Consider the following 24110-nt stretch of genomic DNA (forward strand, 5'->3'; position numbering starts at 1 on the left):
GAAAGCTACTAATTTTCAATATTATTTGTATCTTGCTATATTTCCAAAGATTTTTTTTTATCAGTTCCACAAGTTTTTTGATGGATTCCATAGGGTCTATCAGGTAGACGATCATATCATCAACAAATAGGGATAATTTGTTTTCTCCTTTACCTATTTGCATCCTTTTTTATTATTATTGCTCTGGCTAGGAATTCTAGTATGCTATTGAAAAACAATGAGGAGGGGCTGGGGATATGGCCTAGTGGCAAGAGTGCTTGCCTCCTATACATGAGGCCCTGGGTTCAATTCCCCAGCACCACATATACAGAAAGCGGGGCAGAGTGCTAGCCTGGAGCAAAAAGAAGCCAGGGACAGTGCTCAGGCCCTGAGTCCAGGTCCCAGGACTGGCCAAAAAAAAAAGAAAAGAAAAACAATGAGGAAAGTGGACATCCTTGTCTCTTTCATGAATTTAAGGGAAATTATTTGTTTTTTCCTATTTTAATGTGATATTGGTCTATAGGTTTGTCATATATAGCCACTATTAAGTTGAGATATGTCCCTTCTATTCCTAGTTTGGCATTTTAGAGACAAGGTCTTTCTGCTTAGTCCATGCTGGCCTTGAATTTCTGCTTCATCTTAGTTCTGGGATTTCAGGCCTATTCTACTGTGCCCCACTTTTTATTTTTTAAGTAGTCTAGAAGTCAAGATATATATATTCCAAAACATAATTTTGTCTTTGATTTTTTTTTTTATTTTTTATTTTTTTGGCCAGTCCTGGGCCTTGGACTCAGGGCCTAAGCACTGTCCCTGGCTTCTTCCCGCTCAAGGCTAGCACTCTGCCACTTGAGCCACAGCGCCGCTTCTGGCCGTTTTCTGTATATGTGGTACTGGGGAATCGAACCTAGGGCCTCGGGTATACCGAGGCAGGCACTCTTGCCACTAGGCTATATCCCCAGCCCTGATTTTTAAAAATTATATAATCCTTTTTTCCTATAGTGTGTTACTTCCAAAGTTGTGAAAAATTGAGGGCTTTGAAAGAGGGGAATATTATAAAAAGAGATGAGTGTTCTATACATGCAAATCAATAAACAGCATACGAGTTATTGTCTGAGGTAAGTTTGCAAGGAATATCATTAATCATCCTTAGTTTTTTTTCTTTGTGTGTGCCCGCGCCCGTGCGTGCATGCACACAAATCCTAGGGCTTGAACTCAGGACCTGGGCTTTTTTTGTTGAAAGCTTTAGAGGTCTACCACTTGAGCCACAGCTTTACGTGTGGCTTTTTCTGGCTAATCAGAAATACGTGTCTCATGGACTGTCTTGCCTAAACCGCAATTCTTAGATCTCAGCCTCCTGAATAGCTAGGATTATAGGCATCCGTGATTCTTAGATCTCAGCCTCCTGAAGAGCTGGGTTATAGGCATGAGCCATTGGTACTCAGCTTCTTCCTTAGTTCTTTTCCAGGAATTATTATTGACTCATTGTGTTACCAGGTGTTCATTACTCAGACTTTTTATTTAGTATAAGATGAAGGCTATATTCTTCTGCACCTGTACAGGAAGTAAATGTTTAAGATGACTCATTATTAGAAATTTGGAATGGCTTTTGGATATTAGAGCTATCATCAGCCATTTAATGTAGCACACTGGATATATTACCAATTGTTGGTAATATTTGGGTTTCTTTTCTTTCCCTTCAAGTGAACTTGTGAGCCAGCTGAGTTAGAGACTTATGAAAGAGAGAAAACTAAGTGGCAGTGGCTGATAGCCATCTTTTGAGTCACCAGCAATGAATGCCAATGAATGCTGCTTTACTAGGAAACATCCAACACATTTCAAAACCCTGGGATGGGTGCTTCTTGATTTCTGTCTGGCTAGTTTTTGCACATCATTGATGCCACTTGGTTGCTTAACAGATGTCAATTGGAACTTAGTTTTTATGACTCTTAAATGATTTTATAAAGTATTTGTTTTTTTTCTTTCTTTGAGATTAAGGCTTGCTGGTGGCTCACACCTGTAATCCTAGCTACTCAGCAGGCTGAGATCTGAGAACCGTGTTTCAAAGCCAGCCCAAGCAGGAAAGTCTTTAAGACTCTCATCTCCAATTACCCACCAGAAAAAAATGGAAGTGGTACTGTGGCTCAAGTGGTAGAGTGCTAGCCTTGAACTGAAGAACTCAAGCACAGTGTCCAAGCCCAGAGTTAAAGCCCCACGACAAACCACAGCAACAAAAAAGATTAGGCATCTGTCAGTCACTGCTGACTCCTGCCTGGGCAGGAAAGTCTGAGACTCCCCGGATCGGCACATACACAGACACACACACAAAAATAAAGGTTTCTTAATGTCTACTGTAACTACAATCTATATTCTCTTCATGAAAAAGTAATATTTTAGCTGGGTTCTGGTGGCTCACGATGTAATCCTAGCTACTCTGGAGACTGAGATCTGAGAATCATGGTCCCAAACCAGGTGGGCAAGAAAGTCCATGACACACTTATATCTCCACTAAAAAATTGCCCCCCAAAAACCAAAAAATGGAGCTGTACCTCAAGTGGTTGATCACTGGCTTGAGCACAAAAGCACCCAGGCCCAGGGTTCGAGCTCCAGGACCAGCGAGGGAGGGAGAGAGAAAGAGAAAGAAAAAGAGAAAGAGGGGCTGGGAATATGGCCTAGTGGTAGAGTGCTTGCCTTGCATACATGAAGCCCTGGGTTCAATTCCTCAGTACCACATATATAGAAAAAGCCAGAAGTGGTGCTATGGCTCAAGAGGTAGAGTGCTAGCCTTGAGAAAAAAGAAGCCAGGGACAGTGCTCAGGCCCTGAGTCCGAGGCCCAGGATTGGCCAAAAAAAAAAGAGAGAGAGAGAGAGAGAGAGAGAGAGAGAGAGGGTAATATTTTAGCCTGGTAACAGTGTCTTAGAACTGTATTGCTAACTACTCAGGAGGCTGAGATCTGAAGATTGTAGTTTGAAGCCACCTTGGACAGGTAAATCCAAGAGACTTATCTCCAATTAATCAGCAAAAAGCTGAAATTGGTTTAAGCGGTAGGGATCTAGTCATGAGTGAAAAAGCCAATTGAAAATGTGAAGTCCTGAGTTCAAGTCCTGGCACAAAAAAAGAAGAGAAGAGAAAAAGGGAGAGGGAAAGTGGGGGGAGAGAGAAAGAGGGAGAAAGGGGAAGAAATTAAGTAGCCAGATGCTGGTGGGTCATGCCTGTAATCTTAGCTCCTAAGGGGGCTGAGATCTGAGGACTGTGGTTTGAAGCCAGTCCAGGCAGAAATGTTGCTGAGACCCTAATCTCCAGTTAACCATGAAAAACCTGGAAGTAGAGCTGTGGTTCAAGTGATAGAGTGCTAGCCTTTAGCAAAAAAAAACTCAGGGACAACACTACGTCCTGAGTTCAGCCCTAGAACCAGACCAAGAAAAAAAGAAAAGTATTTACAGTAAAGTATAAAGAATAGCAAATGATGGCTAGTGGATGAAAATTGTTAATTTTCCAATTGGTGAAAAGAACCATTCTTGCTTGGTTACTTAGGCTTTAAATTGTTATTGATATTTAGGGACTTTAACTGAATGTTGTTAGATAAGTTATGATTTAGTTGCAAAAAATGACTGTAGCTATTATGAGTACAAATGAATTGTTTGTAACTGAAAGCAACTTTTTTTAAACTGTCAAGATTCCTTCAGAGAGTACTCTACTTAGTAGTTGGTTCAGTGGAAGATGGACATTGTGTGCTGGTGAAATGTGCCATTATATCTTGGATATACTCTTGTGATAATTGGAAATTTTCTGAGTGTGCTATAAAAATCTTTTAGTTCAGCATGCCTAGTAGAACTTTCTGTACTGATAGAAATGTTCTGTATTTGCATTCTTCATGTAGTAGCCTTGTTTGGCTTTTGAACATTTGCAAATGGATTAAGTATAACTGAGAAACTTTTAAATTACTTTTTAATTAGTGTAAATAGTAAGCCAGGCATGGGGTACACACCTGTCATTCCAGCACTTAGGAGGCTGAAGCAGGATATGCTTAAATTTGAGGCTACCTCAGGATAAATAGCAAACCCTTTCTCAAAAAATAAAACCAAAATCATAGTGGTATTAACCAGTGTTCACAGGTATTTGAGAACCAAGCAGCACATTTGCTAATCTTTACTTCTCTCCCAGTGATTAAAATATACTACATGTAGCCAAGCACTGGTGGCTCATGTGTATAACCCTAGCTACTCAGAAGGCTGAGACCTGGAAGATCTGTTCAAAGCCAGCCCAGGCAGAAAAGTCTAAGAGATTCCCATTTTATGGGTGTGTGAACTGAGTTTTTTTTTTTTTTAATAAAGTAAGGTTTCCCAAATTACTTCATTAGTAAATGAGACAGTTGTGTTTTCTATTAGTAAAATTATGCTGCCTGTTCAAAGTATGAAAGGGTAATTATAGTGTTTGATCTTTTCTTTTTTTGCCAGTCCTGGTACTTGAACTCAGGGCCAGAGCACTGTTCTGGCTTCTTTTGGCTCAAGGCTCGCACTCTACCACTTGAACCACAGCACCACTTCTGGCTTTTTCTGTTTATATGGTGCTAAGAATTCAAACCCAGGGGGCTGGAGATGTGGCCTAGTGGCAAGCGTGCTTGCCTCATATACATGAGGCCCTGGGTTCAATTCCCCAGCACCACATATACAGAAAACGGCCAGAAGTGGCGCTGTGGCTCAAGTGGCAGAGTGCTAGCCTTGAGCAAAACAGAAGCCAGGGACAGTGCTCAGGCCCTGAGTCCAAGGCCCAGTACTGGCAAAAAAAAAAAAAAAAAGAATTCAAACCCAGGGCTTCATCCATGCTAGGCAAGCACTCTACCGCTAAGCCACTTTCCCAGACCCATAGTGTTTGATCTTGAATAGGACAGTTGTTATTTATTTATTTATTTATTTTTGCCTCTAGTGAACCTGTTGTAGAGAAACTACTGTTTAAGGTAGGAGTAGATGGCTGAGTATCTAGTGATTTTAGCAGCCTTGGCCTTCTCTCTTTTAGCTTATTCTTCACACTAGTTCACAGATGCTCTCTGTGGAGAATCTTGAGCTCAACAGTAGTGGTATACGAGGGTTTATGTGACCATCCAAACAAGGCGACAAATGACAAATTTACAAAGGACAAGGAGTATGTTATCCAAAACGGTCATGAACTTTCCATTTTTTCCCCCACAGAAGTTCCACAGCACTTCTCAGGATTCTTCAAGTGATAGAATAGTCCATGGTTCCACATGTCTTGTCTTTAATACTGGCATTCTTTACCTTAATTACTTTGTCTTGTTTTGTTTCATTTCCTTTAGTTTTGTTTGAAATGGTCTTATTATGTAGCCCTGCTGCTTTGAACTCCTGATTCTTCTGCTTTAACTTTCCAAATATAAGGATTATACGTATGTACTACCATGCTTGATATATTAGTTGCCTTTTGCTGCTAGATCCCACAAGCAAAGCTTCAAATTAAAGTATACTGTTTCTTCTTTGTATAATTCTTGCTGCATATGCACAGGTATGCGTCATCATACCTACTCAGATACCTCTCCAATAGTTTCTCCTGATGATTGTTGTTTTTCTGATTGCTGTGGCTGACTCTAGATATACTGACCCATCAATGTGCTTTTATAGTGCCTACATACTCAATATACTCTACTGTATATCCTCTTTATCTGCAGCTTAAAGGCAAAAACTTTGTTCTTGGTACCAGCACAATGCTAGGCACAATCAGAATTCAGAAAATCTTTATTAGAATTCTGTTTGAGTGACTAATAATTTCCTAAAATATGGGAAAGACTTCTCCAGATGGATATGGGAAAGAAATTCCAGGCAAAGGGAACAATTTACACAAATAGATGATATTGTAAAGAGTTCCTGGAAGTATCACTGTGGCTCAAATGGTAGAGCGCTAGCCTTGAGCTGAAGAGCTCAGGTACAGGGCCCAGACCTAGAGCTCAAGCCCCATGACCACCACCACCAACAAAAATATTGGGGCTAGGAGTGTGGCTTAGTAGTAGAGTGCTTGCCTAGCATGTATGAAGCCCTGGGTCCCATTCCTCAGTACCACGTACACAGAAAAGCCAGAAGTGGTACTGTGGCTCAAGTGGTAGAGTACTAGCCTTGAGCAAAAGACGCTCAGGGACAATGCCCAGGCCCAGACTTCAAGCCCTAGGACTGGCCAAAAAAAAAGGAGTTCCCAAGGATTAGGAAGGTTTTCTAATGTGGTATTTGAGGCACAGTAACTTGTAGAGCCAGATGTGGCAGATTAGAGAAAATCAACTGGTAAAGAAAAGGAAGCTGGGGCTGGGAATATGGCTTAATGGTAGAGTGCTTTATATTGGTACTTCAGGACAAAAACACATTTAAATTAAAGCATTATTTATTAAAAATATAAGGCATGTAAGCATGCTATCATGTTGCTGTATAATATGCTTTAGTAACAATGTTTTAGGATTTATAAATGTTATTAGAAGTTTAGAATCTATGGAAGAGTGTTTTAACAAAAACTATAAGGTCGGGGCTGGGAATATGGCCTAGTGGCAAGAGCACTTGCCTCGTATACATGAAGCCCTGGGTTCGATTCTCCAGCACCACATATATAGAAAACGGCCAGAAGTGGCGCTGTGGCTCAAGTGGCAGAGTGCTAGCCTTGAGCGGGAAGAAGCCAGGGACAGTGCTCAGGCCCTGAGTCCAAGGCCCAGGACTGGCCACAAATAAATAAGTAAATAAATAAATAAATAAATATATGTATATATATATATATATGGTCAAGGCATTTTGTAATTATTTTATTGCTGTTTTATTTGAGTGTTGAATCTAAGGAACAAAATATTGCTTAGGCAGAGCTAACAGTGGTAGAATATTTGCCTGATATGTGCAAGTGAGGTCTGCAAAAAGATGCTGGCTATTGAACCTAGGACAAGCAAGAGCTTGCTCTCCCATTGAGCAATACCCACAGCTAGAAAGATAGATAGATAAAGGGTCTGGGAATGTGGCTTAGCGGTAAAGTGCTTGCCTAGCATGCATTAAGCCCTGGGTTCAATTCCTCAGTTTCACCAACAGAAAAAGCCAGAAGTGGTGCTGTGGCTCAAGTGATAAAGTGCTAGCCTTGAACAAAAAGAAGCCAGAAACAGTGCTCAGGCCCTGAGTCCAAGCCCCAGGACTGGCAAAAATAAAAAGATAGAAAAATAGTGAAATCATTTGTACATGGGAGAAATTAATGACATAGCTTATACCTGATAATGAGGATTTTCAAGTCCTTTCTCCTCCAAGCCATTTTTCAATAAAATGAGGCTCTGGTTAACAGGCTTTAACTATACCTTGTATTCTCTGGCCTATTAAATCTTATTTTTATAAGGTCTTTCTTACTCTTTCTTCTCTGCCAGCCCCTAGTTTCTTGAGCAGGAAAAGTACTCTTAAAGGCGAATATCTTTTATTAGCTGCTAACAAGAGAGTTGTCTACCTGTGAATTTAAAGTGAAACTTCCCTTTCCATTTCTCTTGTTTCTTTTTGATATAATTTTATTTTGTGAGATAGGATCTCACTATGTAACTTAGGTTGGCCTTGAATGTGCTTAATGTTGCTCAAACTGCCCTCCAATTCTCAGTCTTCCTATCTCAGCCTAAGTGCTGGGATTATAGGTATGTGACATTGTGCACTGTTGAGCAGCTTACATATTTCTGTGGCCATTTATACAAAAGAGCTGAAATGAGTTCTGGAGTGAGAATTATGAGACCTGGGGTTTAGTCCTGGCTCTGAACAAAGATATTTAACCCCTTTGAACCTCAGTTTCATCCTTCTGCAATAAGTAGGAGATTTAAGCCAAATGATCACAAAGAATCCTTTCATTTTTGTTTTTTTCCAGTTTTATTGCCACCTTCACAGTACTAGAATCATCATGAGTCAAGGCAAGATAGGAATGTAAACTTGGCAGGTGATTTCAGCTGCTATATTGGAATGTTGGAATGCATAAATCTATAAGGTAGATTCTAAGGTACTGTTTCTAGGCAAACGTGCCTGATTTGAACTTACTCAACTATTCAAAGTAATCGTTTTTTAGATCCTTTCATCTCCTCAATGTTTTTTTTTCTTTCTTGTCAGTTGTGGAGCTTGAACTCAGGGCCTGAGCACTGTCCCTGAGCTTTTTCCACTCACATCCCTAACACTTGGCCTGAGAGCTGTCACTGAATTTTTTCCCTCAAGGCTAACATTGTACCACTTTGAGCCACAGTGCCACTTCTGGTTGTCTGGTGGCTAATTGGAAATATTAGTCTCTTAGACTTTCCTGCTTGGGCTGACTTCGAACCGTGGTCCCCAGATTTCAGCCTTCTGAGTAGCTAGGATTACAGGCAAAAGCCACTTACCTGGCTACAATTGCTATTTTTATCAAAAACTGATCATAGTAATATGATAATAAGAGAAAGCAGAATGTACTAAGAAAAGGCTAAAAGGAAATCTCAATTTGGAGAGCAAAATTTAAACTAAAAGTTCTTGCTTTTGGTATCTTTTATTGAAGGAATATTGAGACACGGATACTTATAAACTTGGTGATATAAGATACAAGTTTTTGGGGTTTTTTTGTTTTGTTTTGTTTTTTGTCAGTTGTGGGGCTTGAACTCACGGCCTGGGCACTGTCCCACAGCTTCTTTGTACTCAAGGCTAGCTCTCTACCACTTTGAACCACAGTGCCACTTCTGGTTTTTGATTAATTGGAGATAAGAGTCTCTTGGAGGGCTGGGAATGTGGCCTAGTGGCAAGAGTGCTTGCCTCTTATACATGAAGCCCTGGGTTCGATTCCTCAGCACCACATATGTAGAAAACGGCCAGAAGTGGCGCTGTGGCTCAAGTGGCAGAGTGTTAGCCTTGAGCAGAAAGAAGCCAGGGACAGAGCTCGGGCCCTGAGTTCAAGGCCCAGGACTGGCTAAAAAAAAAAAAAAAAAAAAAGAGTCTCTTGGAGACTCCCGAGTAGTAGCTAGGATTATAGGAGTGAGCCATTGGTGCCTGGCCCAAGATACAAGTTTTCATCTCACTAGCCCTTATTTTCTTACCTGAAAATAGAATAAATGATACATCCTCATAATGCAGAATTAGCTGTGGTGAAATAAGGTATAAAACTTTTTAATATTGTGCTCAAAATTGTTCTCTCTTTTACATTTACTACGAGTTGGTGAAATAATCGAGGGTATGTGGCTAAAAACAGTTAGGATTGTGTTACATGTATCTTATCTTAAACCATATCTAAGATTAAGGTGGCTGAAGATTTAGTGTCTATGCAAGTCCCTGGCTAGTTTCCAGACAGCTGTATTTTTGGTTTTGGTTTTTAATGCATCCTTCACGAGGTGGAAACACCTGGAGAGCTTTCTGAGGTATGTTTATTTGGGGGTAGGATAGAGTGGGGAGTAAGTTCCTGGGAAGCCCAGCCTGAACTCTCAATCATCCTATATCCTCTTCTCAAATTCTGGGATTACAGGCATGTACCACTGTGCCAAGCTTCTGAGACCTTTCTGTAAGGCACGAATCACACTTATATGGGCTTTACTAGTGACCTAATCTGTGATGATGTCCCATAGGCCCCATCCTATCACTGTCACATTGAGAGTTTGGATTCAAATGGATTTTTTCCATCATACACTCAAAACATACTTCTGACACTGCATATATAGTATGTATTTGCAGGGCAGGTGTCTCTTACCTGCCAAACAGGCAATGTCCTGCAACTAGTCAGGTATCCTTTAACATGATTCAGTTCAGTTCTGGCACTGTCTACGTAGCTCCAGATCTCATAGGTCTAGTACTTAATCCCCAAGACTATCCCCTCTTCAGGAGGCGAGCACTTTACCAGTAGGCCATATTCCCAGCCCTATCCCCTCTTCAGATGCCAGTCACAAGCCACAGGTTATTTGGACAGTGCTTCTGTTGAGCCAACTAAAAATCAGAGTTCCTACAACCCCTTCTAGGGCTCTAATAATTGCTGGAGCAACTCACAGGTCGCAAGAAAACACTTAGGTTTTCTGGTTTATTATAAAGGATTTTGTAAACCTGGCACTGCTGGTTCATGCCTATAATCCTTGCCACTTTGGGCTGAGATCTGAGAGTCCACAATGTGAACCCACCCCAAGCAGAAAGATTGGTGAGACTCTCATTTCTAAATAACTAGGAAAAAGCTGGAAGTGCAGTGTGGCTTCAGTGGTCTACCACATTCACTCCAGCTTTGAGCAAAAAAGCCAAGGAGAGCATGAGGCCCTGAAGTTCAAGCCCAGTAAGGGCACACGAGTGCACACGCATACACACATGCATGGATATTGCAAAGGGTATCAGTGAATATGAGATGAAGAACTGGGTGGGTCTAAGAGAAGGAGCTCAGGACTTCTACACATTCTCTAGGCTAGCCTCCTGAACCTCCATGAGTTGAGCTTTCTAAAGACATTTTGAAATTTTGTGGCAGCTTCATTACGCAGGTATGATTCATTAGTATTGGCCAATGGTGATCATTATAACTTTCAGTTCTTATCCCTTTTGGAAGGTTGAGATGGGATGTATAAAAGTCCCAGCTTTCTACTTATGCTTTAGTCTTTTTGGCGACCAGCTCTCATCCTAGAAATTTACAGAAGATGAAGACAAAGCATATATATTTCACCATATGGATGATGGTTGAGGGGGTAACAAATAGTCCATGCCACAATGAAATTCTAGAAGCCTATATCTGAAATATAACTTTTTTTTTTCTTTTTTGGTCAGTCATGGGGCTTGAAATCTGGGCCTGGGCACTGTCCCTGAACTCTTCAACTTAAGGCTAGCACTCTACCACTTGAGCCACAGTGCCACTTCTGGTTTTCTAGTGGTTAATTGGAGATAAGAGTTTCACAGACTTTCCTGCCTGGGCTGGCTTTGAACCCTGTTCCTCAGATCTCAGCTTCCCAAGTAGCTAGGATTACAGGCAGGAGCCACCAGTGCCCGGCTGAACTAAAACTTTAAAATGGACTTTTCCGTCCCTCTTACCTTAGATTGATACTTATGACCACAACCACCCTAATGGAGATTTTATGATTAAATTTACAAATACTTTGGTATAGTCTTGAGCAGGCTTCCTTTCTTTTGTGGCTCTGAGCTTGAAACATTTCAAACAAGCTCAATGTCAGGAAAAGGGGGTGTGGGCTGTTGGGCAGGCGCTCAGCAGCTAGAATGTGGTTGGCAGTCTCCTCCCCTTCCGCACTAGCTCTACACTGTGTGCTCTCTGGAATGACAGGCATTCCTGGGTGAAGAGAGCCAGCATGAAGACATATTTGTAAGGATCACAAGTGCCCAGGCCAGGATACAGGGAAACAGAAATTCCAGGAGGTTAACTGACCTCATGTCATTTCCTGACGTTTGGCAGTGACACTGAGAGAGAATTGCTGCTCCCCTCCTTATGTGGATTTATCTTTTAAGACAAGTTTGCTTTCGTCCGGGACAGTTTGTTGTCGTGAGATACATCTAAGAGAGTATAATCATGGGGCAAGCCGATGTCTCCAGACCGGTAAATCCAGATGCAGTTGGTGAGTAATTGAAGGCAAAGAAAAACCCAAAAATCTTGGCAGAGGCAAGGCAGATTTACAGGTGAAGTGAGTTTTTTCATAGGAATTTAAATGCAAGAACTTTGATGTTCATAACTTTGGAACGGTTGTAAGTTTGTGAGTAATGAATGAAAACATGTAAGTTATTATCACTTAGTTATATTAATTTACTATTCACAGTTTTGTTTTACTTGAAGTCTGTGTTGTATTTTTAGATATTGCTAGGAATTTTTTGCTCTTGAAGAAAAATGCTATTGGAAATGTTACTACTTTAAATTCAGAGATATCTTATTAGCATTTTTGTAAAACTTGAGTAATTGTTAAATAAGTGGTGTAGGAATAAAATGCTGACTTCTAGAAATTGCTCCAATTTTTAGAAAACTGCACCAGCTTTTAGACTTGGTTACACATTTTCCAAGTCAATCTCAGACTTCTTCCAGTGTGTTGGTGTTTCTGCTTCTTTGATGTACAAGCTTTTCTGAGGTCAGTGCTTTCCATCTGAAGAATTATTGTCTCAGGATAGCTACTGACTAGGCTGAGAATTGTGAGTGTAGCTCAGTTTCAAAACCTATAGTAATGGTTGTCCTTCACCACTGCAGGCGCATTGTCAGAATTTTTTAGGGCTTTATATGTGAGGTGACAATCATAACTGGGAAAAAACAGTTTGAAGTGGAGGAGTGATTCATGTATGTAAGCAAGGTGGGAGAAAGTCTGTAAATAATTTCTGGACATTATACTATTTAAGAAAAAGGGTTATACTGTCACTTTGATATATTGAAGCAGTAAACATTTTCAGTCCCATGTTCCTTTTTGTCTTGAAGGTAAAAAAATGGTAGGCACCTTAAAGGAAAGCATAAAAGTAGGAACACAGGCAGTATATGTGTGTGTGTGTGTGTGTGTGTGTGTGTGTATCTCATAATTTGATGTTACTCTCTGAAGGGAATATATTCACCTGAAATTTCTCAGGTGAAATATTTACAAAAAGGATGTGGCTCAGTGGTAGAGTGCTTGCTTGTCTAATATATGCATGGCCCTGGCTTGACTGCTAGCAATGAAGAAGAAAAAAAGAAGCACAGAAAAGTTCTTTTGGTTTTCTTTGTTGTTGTTGTTGTTGTTGTTGTTTTAAATGTACCAGTTCTGGGGCTTGAACTCAAGGCCCGGATTCTGTCCCTGAGCTTCTTTTCATCAAAGCTAGCTCTTTATCACCTGAGCTCTATTCCTGGCCTTTTTTTGTGTGTGTGAGGAGCACACTAGTTTATTGGAGATAAGAGTCTTACTGACTCTTCTGCCCAGGCTGGCATCAAACTGTGATCCTCAGATCTTGGCCCCCTGAATAGCTAGGATTACAAACGTGAATAGCACCCAGGGACAAAAAGTATTTTTCATATGTTCCTGAAATCAAGGCACATAGATAATGCTTCATAAATAGAACAAAAAAGTATACAGAAAAATATAAAGAACCTTCACTTTCCAACTTAAGAAATGAAATTAAAGACATAGAACAGTACTCCACCCTCTTCCTGTGCATGCATTCCCTGATGATGACAGTTTGCTACTTTGTTCCCAGAGTGAACCCTCTCCTGTATTTGGTAAATAACTCACTTGCATGCCACTCAATTTTCCTACTCCACTGATTAGTCCTTTTTAAACAAGTATAGAAAGAACTCAAATAATGCTAGACACTTGTAGGAATGAAAGAGCTTTCAGAAGCACTAAATTGTTTAGTAGCTACAGCTTAGTTGTGGGTGGTTGTGTTTATGAAGATGTCCACCTAATGTTATACTTTTGATATTTTTTATGCTTTTAAGAACCAAATTCATGACTGTTTCCTAACAATAGCCATAATGGAAGAACTTTGAAGCTGGGCCCTGTTGGTTCATGCCTGTAATTCTAGCTACTCAAGAGGCTGAGATCTGAGGATCAGGGTCCTAGTATCATATTTTTAAGTAAAATATGTGTAAATTTATGGTTTATTAAAGCATTCTCCCTTTTTTCTTTTTTGGGGGCGGGGGACAGGGTATTGCTATTTAACCCAGGTTAGTCTTAAACTCAAGATCCTCCTTCCTCTGACTCCAGTGTTAATATGATTGATACACTTGCCACACCCTGCTAATTGTTCCTTCTTAAAATTAGTTGAATAACTTGACTTATGATGAAAGTTTAGAGCTGTTAACGTGGAAGAATGTGCCTTTTTTGCCTTATTTGTTTGTTTAAGACAAGGTCTTAATGATTTAGCCCAGGCTACCCTGGAACTCATTATGTAGCTCATACTGGACTCCAACTCATGATCTTCCTGCATCATCTAGCAATATTGAAAGTTTATCTGGGTAAATCTATAGACTTCTCCTATAGGCATATTTTGTTTAAGGATAATTACTTTCTATGAGCTGGTGAGTTCAACTATTTGATTTCTTAGAGTGGATAAATTCTTTCTCCACATTGAAATACCAATTATTTTGCCAGCAGTTTAAAGCTCTAGTAGTAAGAACTGGTTGGATACTGACAATAACAACTTGTAAATTTGCATATAAATGCACTAGCAAAGGCTAAGGTTATTGCTGGGCATGGTGGTGCATGCCTGGAGGGAGCAGGAGGATTTCAAGTTTGAGGCTAGCCTGGCAGGGCAACACTTTCTCATAAAACAAAAACAGAAAAACCTTCCAGTCTTATTTTATAGTTATCAATCAACATAAAAGGTAACTTTGTCTTTACTAGAGTCTTTTAGTATTTATCATATTAAAACAGCTAGGACATGTGCTTAAATTAGGTACAAAATCAAAGAATTAAATAAATTCTGCCTAACCTCTCTATCTCTTTGCTATCTCTGCCTTTGTATTTCCCCTTTAGCTTTTTCCCGCTTGTCTTGCTCTCTCTTCATATTACTCTAAAAGATACTTGATTCTCTTTCTTATGTTCATTTCCCATTATTTGACTAATTTTGCTCTGGAACTTACAGTTCTGGTTTGTACCCTCATAATAATGAGAGCAATTTAGGAAAAAGTAATGGAAACACATTATTATTCAGAGATAATCCCAAGGAAGCCACAGATGGTAGCACATATCTGAGGTCCCAGCTACTTGAGACTTCAGGAGAATCATTTGAGTCCAGGTACTCAAAGCCAACTAGACAACATAGGGAAACTTTCATCTTGAAAAGAAGAAAAGACAAAACACACAAACAAAGCCAGTCTTGGTGATGCACACCTGTAATCCCAGCACTCAAAAGAATAAAGAGAATCACAAGTTTCAAAACCAGCCTGGGTTACATAGTGAATTCCAGGCTAGCCTGAGCTTACAAAGCAAAAAAACCTTAGAAATAAATAATGGGTGGGCTAATTAAAGCAATTCATGGGAATTTGGAGAAAATACTTAGTATTTATCCACTAGAATTGTTAGACTTTTCTCATATCCAACAAGAATCTTTGGCATAAGAGGGAAGAGGCCTATTTCTCCATCTGAGCCACAATTCAGATACCTTCCCTATTTGTAATCCATAATTCAGGGGTTGAGGGCATTAAAGGGTTCTTTCATAGACTCCTTAAAAGATTTCTATTGTTACTGAATTTGAAAGTATTGACCCCTCTGTGTTAAGTATTGTTCTTCTATTTAACTTATAGCTTATACTCTGGTCCCTCACTATAAACATCTATTCTAAGCCTGGAATTTATATCCAGGTATGAACATCAAGTTTGCAAAAGGGTTAAAATACATAACTTTTTTTTTTTTTGCCATGCTTAGAACTCCTGTATACCAGGCAAGTGCTCTACCACTGAGCTACCTTTCAGGCAGCATTACTTCTTCGTCTTCGTCTTCGTCTTCGTCTTCGTCCTGGAGCTTGGACTCAGGGCCTGAGCACTATCCCTGGCTTCTTTTTGCTCAAGGCTAACATTCTGACACTTGAGCCACAGCATGACTTCTGGCTTTTTCTATATATGTGGTGCTGAGGAATCGAACCCAGGGCTTCATGTATACGAGGCAAGCACTCTACCACTAGGCCATATTCCCAGCCTCCCCCCCCGCCCCCGCCAGCATTACTTCTTGATACAGGTGCTATCAGAATACTTTTTTCCAGAGAAAGAATCTTGGCCCTAACTATTTTAAAGTACAGAGAGAACTTATTCCCTAACCTCTCTCAAATGCCTTGTCTAGTTTTCTCTAATCCCCAAGGCTGTGCAAGATTTCAGGAAAAATCGTAGGTCTTCCCTGGACAAAGCCTACTTTGTTCATTAGTAACAGACTTTCATTCTGCAATTTTCTTACAATTTTCTAAACAGTTTGTTTAATCCAATAATAATCCTCTTTTAGCAAAAATGAGTAAGTACAATAGTTCAAGGACCATAAACTTATAGTCTGTTTACAAAGGTCAGATACTATGGAATATTTACAGCAAAATTTATTTCAATCAGTGGCCATATAATGTTAAATTATCAAAATCCTTAGATTATAAAAGATGTTTGGCATTTCTTGATATGGAAGGATATCATTGAACTAAACGTTTTAGATGTTAGATAAATAATTGATTATAAAAATATGTATGAGCCAAATGGAGACCTTTATGCTTTTTTTTTTTTTTTTTGGCCAGTCCTGGGGCTTGGACTCAGGGCCTGAGCACTGTCCCTGGCTTCTTTTTTTTGCTCAAGGCTAGCACTCTGCCACTTGAGCCACAGCGCCACTTCTGGCCGTTTTCTGTATATGTGGTGCTGGGGAATCGAACCCAGGGCCTCATGTATACGAGGCAAGCTCTCTTGCCACTAGGCCATATCCCCAGCCCAGCTTTTTTTTTTTTTTGCCAGTCCTTGGGCTTGGACTCAGGACCTGAGCATTGTTCTGGCTTCTTTTTGCTTAAGTCTAGCACTCTACCACTTGAGCCACAGCACCACTTATGGCTTTTTCTATGTATGTGGTGCTGAGGAATCAAACCTATGGCTTCATCTATACAAGGCAACACTCTACCATTAGGCCATATTCCCAGCCATTACAGTCTATTTTTTAAATTTAATTTTATTGTCAAGGTGATATACAGAGGTATTACAGTTACATACATAAGGTAGTGAGTACATTCCTTGTCAAACTTGTTATCCCTTCCTCCTTTTTTCTCCCACTTTCCTTCCCCCCACAATCTCCTCCTTTATACATTTTAAATATAAACGTCTCTGAAACCCAGTTATAGGAGGCCTCAGTGGTAGAGGAGGTGCTTAGCATATGTAATGCCTTGAATCCTATCCCCAGTACCCTACGTACCCCCCATTATTGTAATTATGGTAATTATGTTGTGATTGGAATGCTGGGGATAGTGGCAGTCACTACTATTTAAGCCACGCCTCCAACCCTTTTCATTGGTGACTTTCCAGATAGGGTTTCTCTTGGGCTTCCAGTTTCACTGTGGGTGACAAGCACATACCACTCTACCTAGCCAGTAGTTGAGATGGAGTCTCAAGAACTTTTGGCTGGGTGCTGGTGGCTCATGCTTATAATCCTAGCTACTCAGGAGGCTGAGATCTGAGGATTGTGGTTCAAAACCAGCCCAGGCAGGAAAGTCTGTGAGACTCTTATCTTTAATTGCCAGAAAAACCAGAAGTAGCACTGGCTCAAAATGGTAGCGCGCTACCCTTGCTACCCTTGAGCAAAAAGAGCTTAAGGACAGTGCCCGATCTCTGAGTTCAAGCTCTATAACTGACCAAGGGGGAAAAAAAAGAAATACAAGAGAATATTATTTGTTACACAACACTTAATATTTTCTGTAGTTTTTTTATAATATGTATGTAGAAGTAAAATATTGAACAACCCAGAGGATAGAATTAACATAAGATTTTTGGATTTTTCAAGAAGCAGTAGAAGTATTTTTTAAACATAGATTATAATAAGTCACAAGTGTACAAAATCAATGAGATAAATTCAGAAAGGTAGAACTAACCCCATTCATGCCAGTGAAAACATTCACTGTAAATGGACTAGGTGCAGGCAACTGGTAGGCTTTCATAGGCACACCTGGGTCCTAACATTGGTTAGGCTGGCACAGGAGAATGTTGAGTTTCAGGCCAGCCTGGGCTGCATAATGAAAGCGTGTCTCAAAAAGAAAAAGACATTGTCAAACTAGATAAAGAGGAAGAGGGCTAGGAAGGTGGCTTAGTGGTAGAGTGCTTGCCTAGCATGTATGAAGCCCTGGGTTAAATTCCTCAGTACCAAATCCACAGAAAAAGCCAGAAGTGGCGCTGTGGCTCTAGTGGTAGAATGCTAGCCTTGAACAAAAGAGGCTCAGGGAAAATGTCCAGGCCCTGAATTCAAGCCCCAGGATGGGCAAGAAAAAAGAAAAAAACAATGTAAAAATGTTTCTAGAATAGTAGAGGAATGTCACAATAACTTGAAGGAATTTTTCAACCAGAAAAGAACTCTGAAAAGCAAATATAACTAAAAAGACAAATCTTTCACACAGGTGTTAATGTGAGCAAGGAGACAGTATATCAAAAAGGATGATAATGATTTGTATAGTAGAGTTAACTAACTTGACCTAATTGGCATAGTTAGAGCACTACACCTAACAACTGCATGATACATTTCTGTTTGGTTTTGGTTTTGTTTTGCCCTGGCTGGCCTAGAACTCTTGATCTTCCTTCTCAGTCTTCCTATTGCTTGGATTTATAGGCATGTATACCACTAAATTTGATTTATAATGACTTGTTGTTGTTGTTCTCAGTTATGGGGCTTGAACTCAGGGTCTGGGCCCTGTCCCTGAGCTTTTTTTCTTCAAGGCTAGCACTCTACCAGTTTGAGCCACAATACCACTTCCAGTTTTCTGGTGGTTATTTGGAGATAAGAGCCACAAGGACTTTCTTACCCAGGCTGGCTTGGAACCAGGATTCTCAGACCTCTGCCTCCTGAGTAGCTAGAGTTACAGGTGTGAGCCACTGGTACCCGGCAACTTTATTATTTTTATTAGAGTATTTTTGGTTGGTCTCATTGCAATATTTTCATAAATGCATATAATGGACTTTGCTTAAATCTACCCCCTTTATTACTCTTTTTTTAACCCCCTACCTCTACCTTCTTAAACCATTTTAAGTTGTTTCATTATTCTAATTTTGATATATGAATATGAAGTACTTTGATATAGTCACCTCTGACTCAGTACATTTCTGTAAAAGTGCATTTAGAGCATCAGTCTAGCAAGAAAGAACTGGAAACTTGCTTTCATTTAAACTATGAGACAAGGAAAAAACAAGGAATACCTCATGATTCCTCTAGGAATATCTCGCTGAGTAGGAAACACTGTAATAATACTGTTGTTTTATAGCTTATTGTTCTTCAACTAAGAAGCAGGTTATAGACAGAAAATGTTTGCCTCTATCTCTTTTAACATGGCTGGGATTTCCAGATAATAATCTGGAATTGGATTAACAAAGTGACGGACATAAATCATTGTAGAGTTTTTAAAAGGAGCTCCTGAGTGCTGCTAGACTTTTTAATACAAACCAAATGTGTTTCTAGCTCATACTCTGTTAACATAAATATACTTGAATTTCATAGCCAGGTACTGGCAGCTCACACCTATAATCCTAGCTACTCAGGAGACAGATCTGAGCTTCGAGGTTTGAAACCATCTTAACAGGAAGGTTAACAAAAAAAAAGCCAGAAGTGGAGCTGTGGCTCAAGTAGTAGAGTGTCGTCAGCCTTTGGGCAGAAAAAGCTAAGAGACAGTGCACAGGCCTGAGACCAGAACTGGTATACATGTGCACATGCAAACACATGTATGTCTAATCTTTAAAAATTTGAGTAAAATTTCCTCTACTACTTTTTCTTTTTTTTTTTTTTTTTAGCAAATTGGCATTATCTTATGTGAGTTTTTTGTTATTTTAGAATACTTAGTTATAGGTTAGCACATTACAGATACAATTCCTCTTAGCCTATCCAAGTAAGTGAGATGGAACAGCTTATATTACTTAGCACCATTTTTGAGGTTTCCCAGGTCTTTGAAAGCTTTTTTATTAGCATATATTAAATGGAATATTATGAATGTTCTAAAACGTCTTCAGTTCTCATTGATATTATATAGACAAATAATGTCTATTTGGGGAAGGAGGAGAATACTAGATTTTGAACTCAGGACTCTGCACCTGGTAGGCAGACACTATTCACTTGAGCCATGATTCCATACCTTTTCCTTCTGTTAATTTTGAGATAAGGTCTCACTTCTCACCCCACCATAGTTAGGACATGTCACCAAACTTAACTATTGATTGAGATGAGGGCCTCAGGAACTTTTTATTAGTCAGGCCTCAAACTTATGTCCTCCCAATTTTCTTCACCTCTCTTAAGTAGCTAAGGATTATTGGCATGAACCACCAATACCCAGGAAGTACTGTCTTAATTAAAACCACAATTCTACTTTTTTTTTTCTTTTTTTCCAGTCCTGGGGCTTAAACTTAGGGCCTAGGCACTGTCTGTGAGCTTCTTTTACTCATGGCTAGCACTCTACCACTTGAGCTACAGTGCCACTTCCAGCCTTTTCTCTTTATGTGGTACTTAGAAATTGAACCCAGGCTTCATGCATGCTAGGAAAGCACTCTACACTAAGCCACATTCCCAGCCCACAATTTTACAGTTCTTAAAACCAATGTCATGTGTCCACTCTATTCCTTGGGGTTCTTCCAGGATTCACTTCTCTACTGAGGGGAAATTGTCAGTTCTTTTGTTGTCTCTTCAAAAAATATACCCAGTTGTTCCCATCAGTCTCAGTGCATTTCAGGTTATTAGAATTAAAGTATTTGAGCTATAAGATGCCTTAAGTCCTGTAACTAGGAAGAAACGAGTCACTGTCCTTTGTCATCTTCATCGGTTATACTTTAGTAACTAGAATCCTATTTGCCTAAATCTTTTGACACTGAAACTTAGCAGATCAGCAGTTATTACAGTTGTTAGTTACTCTGATAATTAAGTTTGTATAAATTCAATCTTGGTCAAATTTCCCAAAATTTCTGTCAACCCAGCAAAGGTTAGACTTGACAGCTGTCAAATCTTTTTTCTTTTCTTTTTTAACCAGTCCTGGGGCTTGGGACTCAGGAACTGAGCACTGTCCCTGGCTTCTATTTGCTCAAGGCTAGCACTCTACCTCTTGAACCACAGCATCACTTCCAGCTTTTTCTGTTTATGTGGTGCTGAGGAATCAAATCCAGGACTTCATGCATGCTAGGCAAGCACTTTACTGCTAAGCCACATTCCTAGCCCCTGCCAAGTGTCTAAAAGCATTAATACTTATGGGTTGTATATTTGTAGTGGTAGAGTGCTTGCCTTGCATGCATGAAGCCCTGGGTTCGATTCCTCAGCACCATATAAACAGAAAAGGCCCAAAGTGGTGCTGTGGCTCAAGTGGTAGAGTGATAGCCTTGAGCAAATAGAAGCCAGGGACAGTGCTTGGGCCCTGAGTCCTAAGCCCCAGGACTGACAAAATCAAAACAAAACAAAACAAAATGTATCAACCTGAAGGTGTGGCTCAAATGATATAGAAGCCACCTGTGAGTGAACAGGTTTGAGTGAGAGTATAAGGTCCTTAGTTGAAGCCCCAGTGCCAACACCAAAAAAAAAAAAAAAAAAAAAGTATAGGTGGGGGGCTGGGAATATGGCCTAGTGACAAGAGTGCTTGCCTCATATACATGAAGCCCTGGGTTCAATTCCCCAGCAACACATATATAGAAAATGGCCAGAAGTGGCGCTGTGGCTCAAGAGGTAAGAGTGCTAGCCTTGAGCAAAAAGAAGCCAGGGACAGTGCTCAGGCCCTGAGTCCAAGCCTCAGGACTGGCACACACAAAAAAAAGTATAAGTGGTACACACCTATAATCCCAACATTTTGTGGATTGTATTAGAATGATTATTATTAAGGCCATGCTAGGCTAGATAAAGACCCTGTCTCATACAAAGCAGCATCAAAAGGCTGCAGTATTAAAAAGAGAAAAAAAATTAATGCATGTGTTATGCCCTTTCCTCTCTAGAAGGCATTATTTGCAACAATATGAAATATAGTATGTATTCCTCTATATTTCTATAAAATAGCAGTTCTACTTTAATTTCAGGACGGTTATTCCACATAATTCTTTTTTTCTTCCTCTCTAGACTTCTCCAGAGACCCCTGGGACAGTAGGTGGTGTGCAAAGCTCTATTGTGTTGCTTTCCTGCATTTTTGTTGTTGCTGTTGCCTTCCTGCTTTTTTTTTTTTTTTAATACATTTTTGGGCCTGCGTTGGCTGCTCCTTTCTCTGCCACTTGAAACTAAGCCCTGCATGTCTTGTCATTATCTGAGGGTCCATGACAACCTTTCATTTCAGTCTGTAGATGTACTGTCTCAATTACGTTTCATGTCAAATACTTTGTATCAGGATTATTTCTATAGCAATGCCATGATAGACAGACTAGAATCTCACTTCGGTTCTTCAGAACATTTCTTTCCATTTTAAAACATGCTTTTTCTACTGCAACCCTGTGCCCCACTTCAGTCACCTTCCAGTGTGCCCAAGACTATCTAAGCTCCTTTTTATGAAGGCAGAAAATCTGATAAATAGATACAAGTAAGGTGTCAACACTTGAAGAATTACTCATCCCTGAACTATCTAAATCCTGAAAAGGGCAGGAGAAGGTAATATTTAACAGAATAAGGCCTCACTGACGCTGGAATTCCTTGCTTCAGTGATCAGAGAACTCATGTATATTGAGAAGATACCTACCTTCTGTGTGTGCATGTGTATGTATATGTTTGTGTGTGCGTGTGTACCTTTGAACAATTTTGGCCTGAACCAATCCATTTTGTCCTAAAATGATGTCAGTTTGGTTTGATTTCTTTTTTCTTTTCTTTTTTTTTTTTTTCTTTTTGGCCAGTCCTGGGCCTTGGACTCAGGGCCTGAGCACTGTCCCTGGCTTCCTTTTGCTCAAGGCTAGCACTCTGCCACTTGAGCCACAGCGCCACTTCTGGCTGTTTTCTGTATATGTGGTGCTGGGGAATCGAACCCAGGGCCTCATGTATACGAGGCAAGCTCTCTTGCCACTAGGCCATATCCCCAGCCCCTGGTTTGATTTCTTTAGTTATTTATCTCTTATGGATTTTGATGTTTGATCTATCTGATGTCAAGGAGTCTGACTGTCTGCATGTTTGTTTATCATTGTCCTGATCCCTTCCAACTACCACAGGAAAAGAGGGGAAGACTGTTTTAGAGATTATGCTGAAGTAATAAGTTATTGTCTTCTCTCTGTAACAGAAGAAGCAGACCAGCCCACTGGAGATCCAAGCATGGTCATAGACAGTGTAGAAGCTGGAGACACAACGCCTCCAACCAAAAGAAAAAGCAAGTTCTCAGGTTTTGGCAAGATCTTCAAGCCCTGGAAATGGAGGAAAAAAAAAAGTAGCGATAAATTCAAAGAGACATCAGAAGGTGAGAGAGTAAGAAGTAATTTATGTATTTTGAGTTGCAGAATTTCCTCTTTTTTTCTTTACTGTTTCTTGGGTTTTGAGGCAAGATCTTAATACATATCCCAGGCTGGCCTCAAATTTTCCAGCCTTGGCCTCCCAAGTACTGAGATGATTGGCATATGCCATCATCTCTGACCCTAGGGTTCTCTTAATTTAGAAGCATGTAATTTTTTCATAGGTTCTAAAAAAGGGCTATACTATACCTCCTTATTTGGATAATTTAGTCTTTTAGAATTTAAACAGACAAATGGTCAATCACTGAGCCTTATATTCTGTAGCCTCATTCCTAGGTTTGACTTTTCAGTGGCTGGGCTGGGAATAGTGGTACATGTTTGTACTCTTAGCACTCTACTTCCAGTACTCAGAGACAAGAGAATCTTAAAGACAGGGCAACTAGTAATGAAATTCTGTCTTTAAAAAAAAAAAAAAAAGCAAATCTGTTCAGTGGTGCAGTGGATTTCTTGCACTGAGAAAATAAGATATAAGGTACCAGAAATGGAAGTGTGTCTCAAGCAGTAGACTGTCAGCCTTGAATGAAAAAGCCCGCTCAGAGCTGTGAAGCCCTGAGCTTAAGCCACAGTACATGCACCAAAATAATAACAACAATAATGATGATGGTGATGTGCACCTTTTCTTTTTGCCAGTCCTGGGGCTTGAACTCAGGGCCTGAGCACTGTCCCTGGCTTCTTTTTGCTCAAGGCTAGCACTCTACCACTTGAGCTACAGCACCACTTCTGGATTTTTCTATATATATGGTGCTGAGGAATTGAACCCAGGGCTTCATGTATACAAGGCAAGCACTTTACCACTGAGTCATATTCCCAGCCCCCATGTGCACCTTTTCTGTTTTGCCCACTTCCTATCAATACAGACTTTATCCATACAACCCTTATTATTAAAATTTCAATTAGGTTCCTTTATGTAAGAGTTCTTCCTTTTAAAAATGATACTTCCCCAATAGGATAATCTATAATAGAAATCAAAGTCTTGTTTGTTTTTGTTTTTAATGCCGGGAGCAGAAACCAGGGTGTCACATATACTAGGCAAGTACTCTACCACTGCCTTATATCCCCAGGACCAGAAATTAAGCTTTTTAGTTTGAAATTAGTTTTTGTTTAGTTCCTGTAC

The 24110-nt window shown here is 40.0% G+C and overlaps 1 protein-coding gene across 6 annotated transcripts in view; it reads left to right on the forward strand.

The window, feature by feature from the left end:
* The window catches only part of Phactr4 (phosphatase and actin regulator 4), an 80804-nt gene that overhangs the window by 25503 nt on the left and 31191 nt on the right, over window positions 1-24110 (forward strand). For 2 of the 6 annotated variants that reach the window (XM_048350645.1, XM_048350647.1), the window contains one exon: window positions 22771-22944. In XM_048350645.1, the coding sequence (XP_048206602.1) occupies window positions 22771-22944 (174 nt within the window). Of the gene's footprint in view, window positions 1-5291; window positions 5379-10813; window positions 11514-21635; window positions 21664-22770; window positions 22945-24110 lie in introns of those variants that run through there. The other 4 variants (XM_048350644.1, XM_048350648.1, XM_048350646.1 and 1 more) reach the window with 4 other exon arrangements.

The sequence above is a fragment of the Perognathus longimembris genome, chromosome 7 (assembly GCF_023159225.1).
Source record: "Perognathus longimembris pacificus isolate PPM17 chromosome 7, ASM2315922v1, whole genome shotgun sequence".
In the NCBI taxonomy this organism is placed as follows: Eukaryota; Metazoa; Chordata; class Mammalia; order Rodentia; family Heteromyidae; genus Perognathus; species Perognathus longimembris.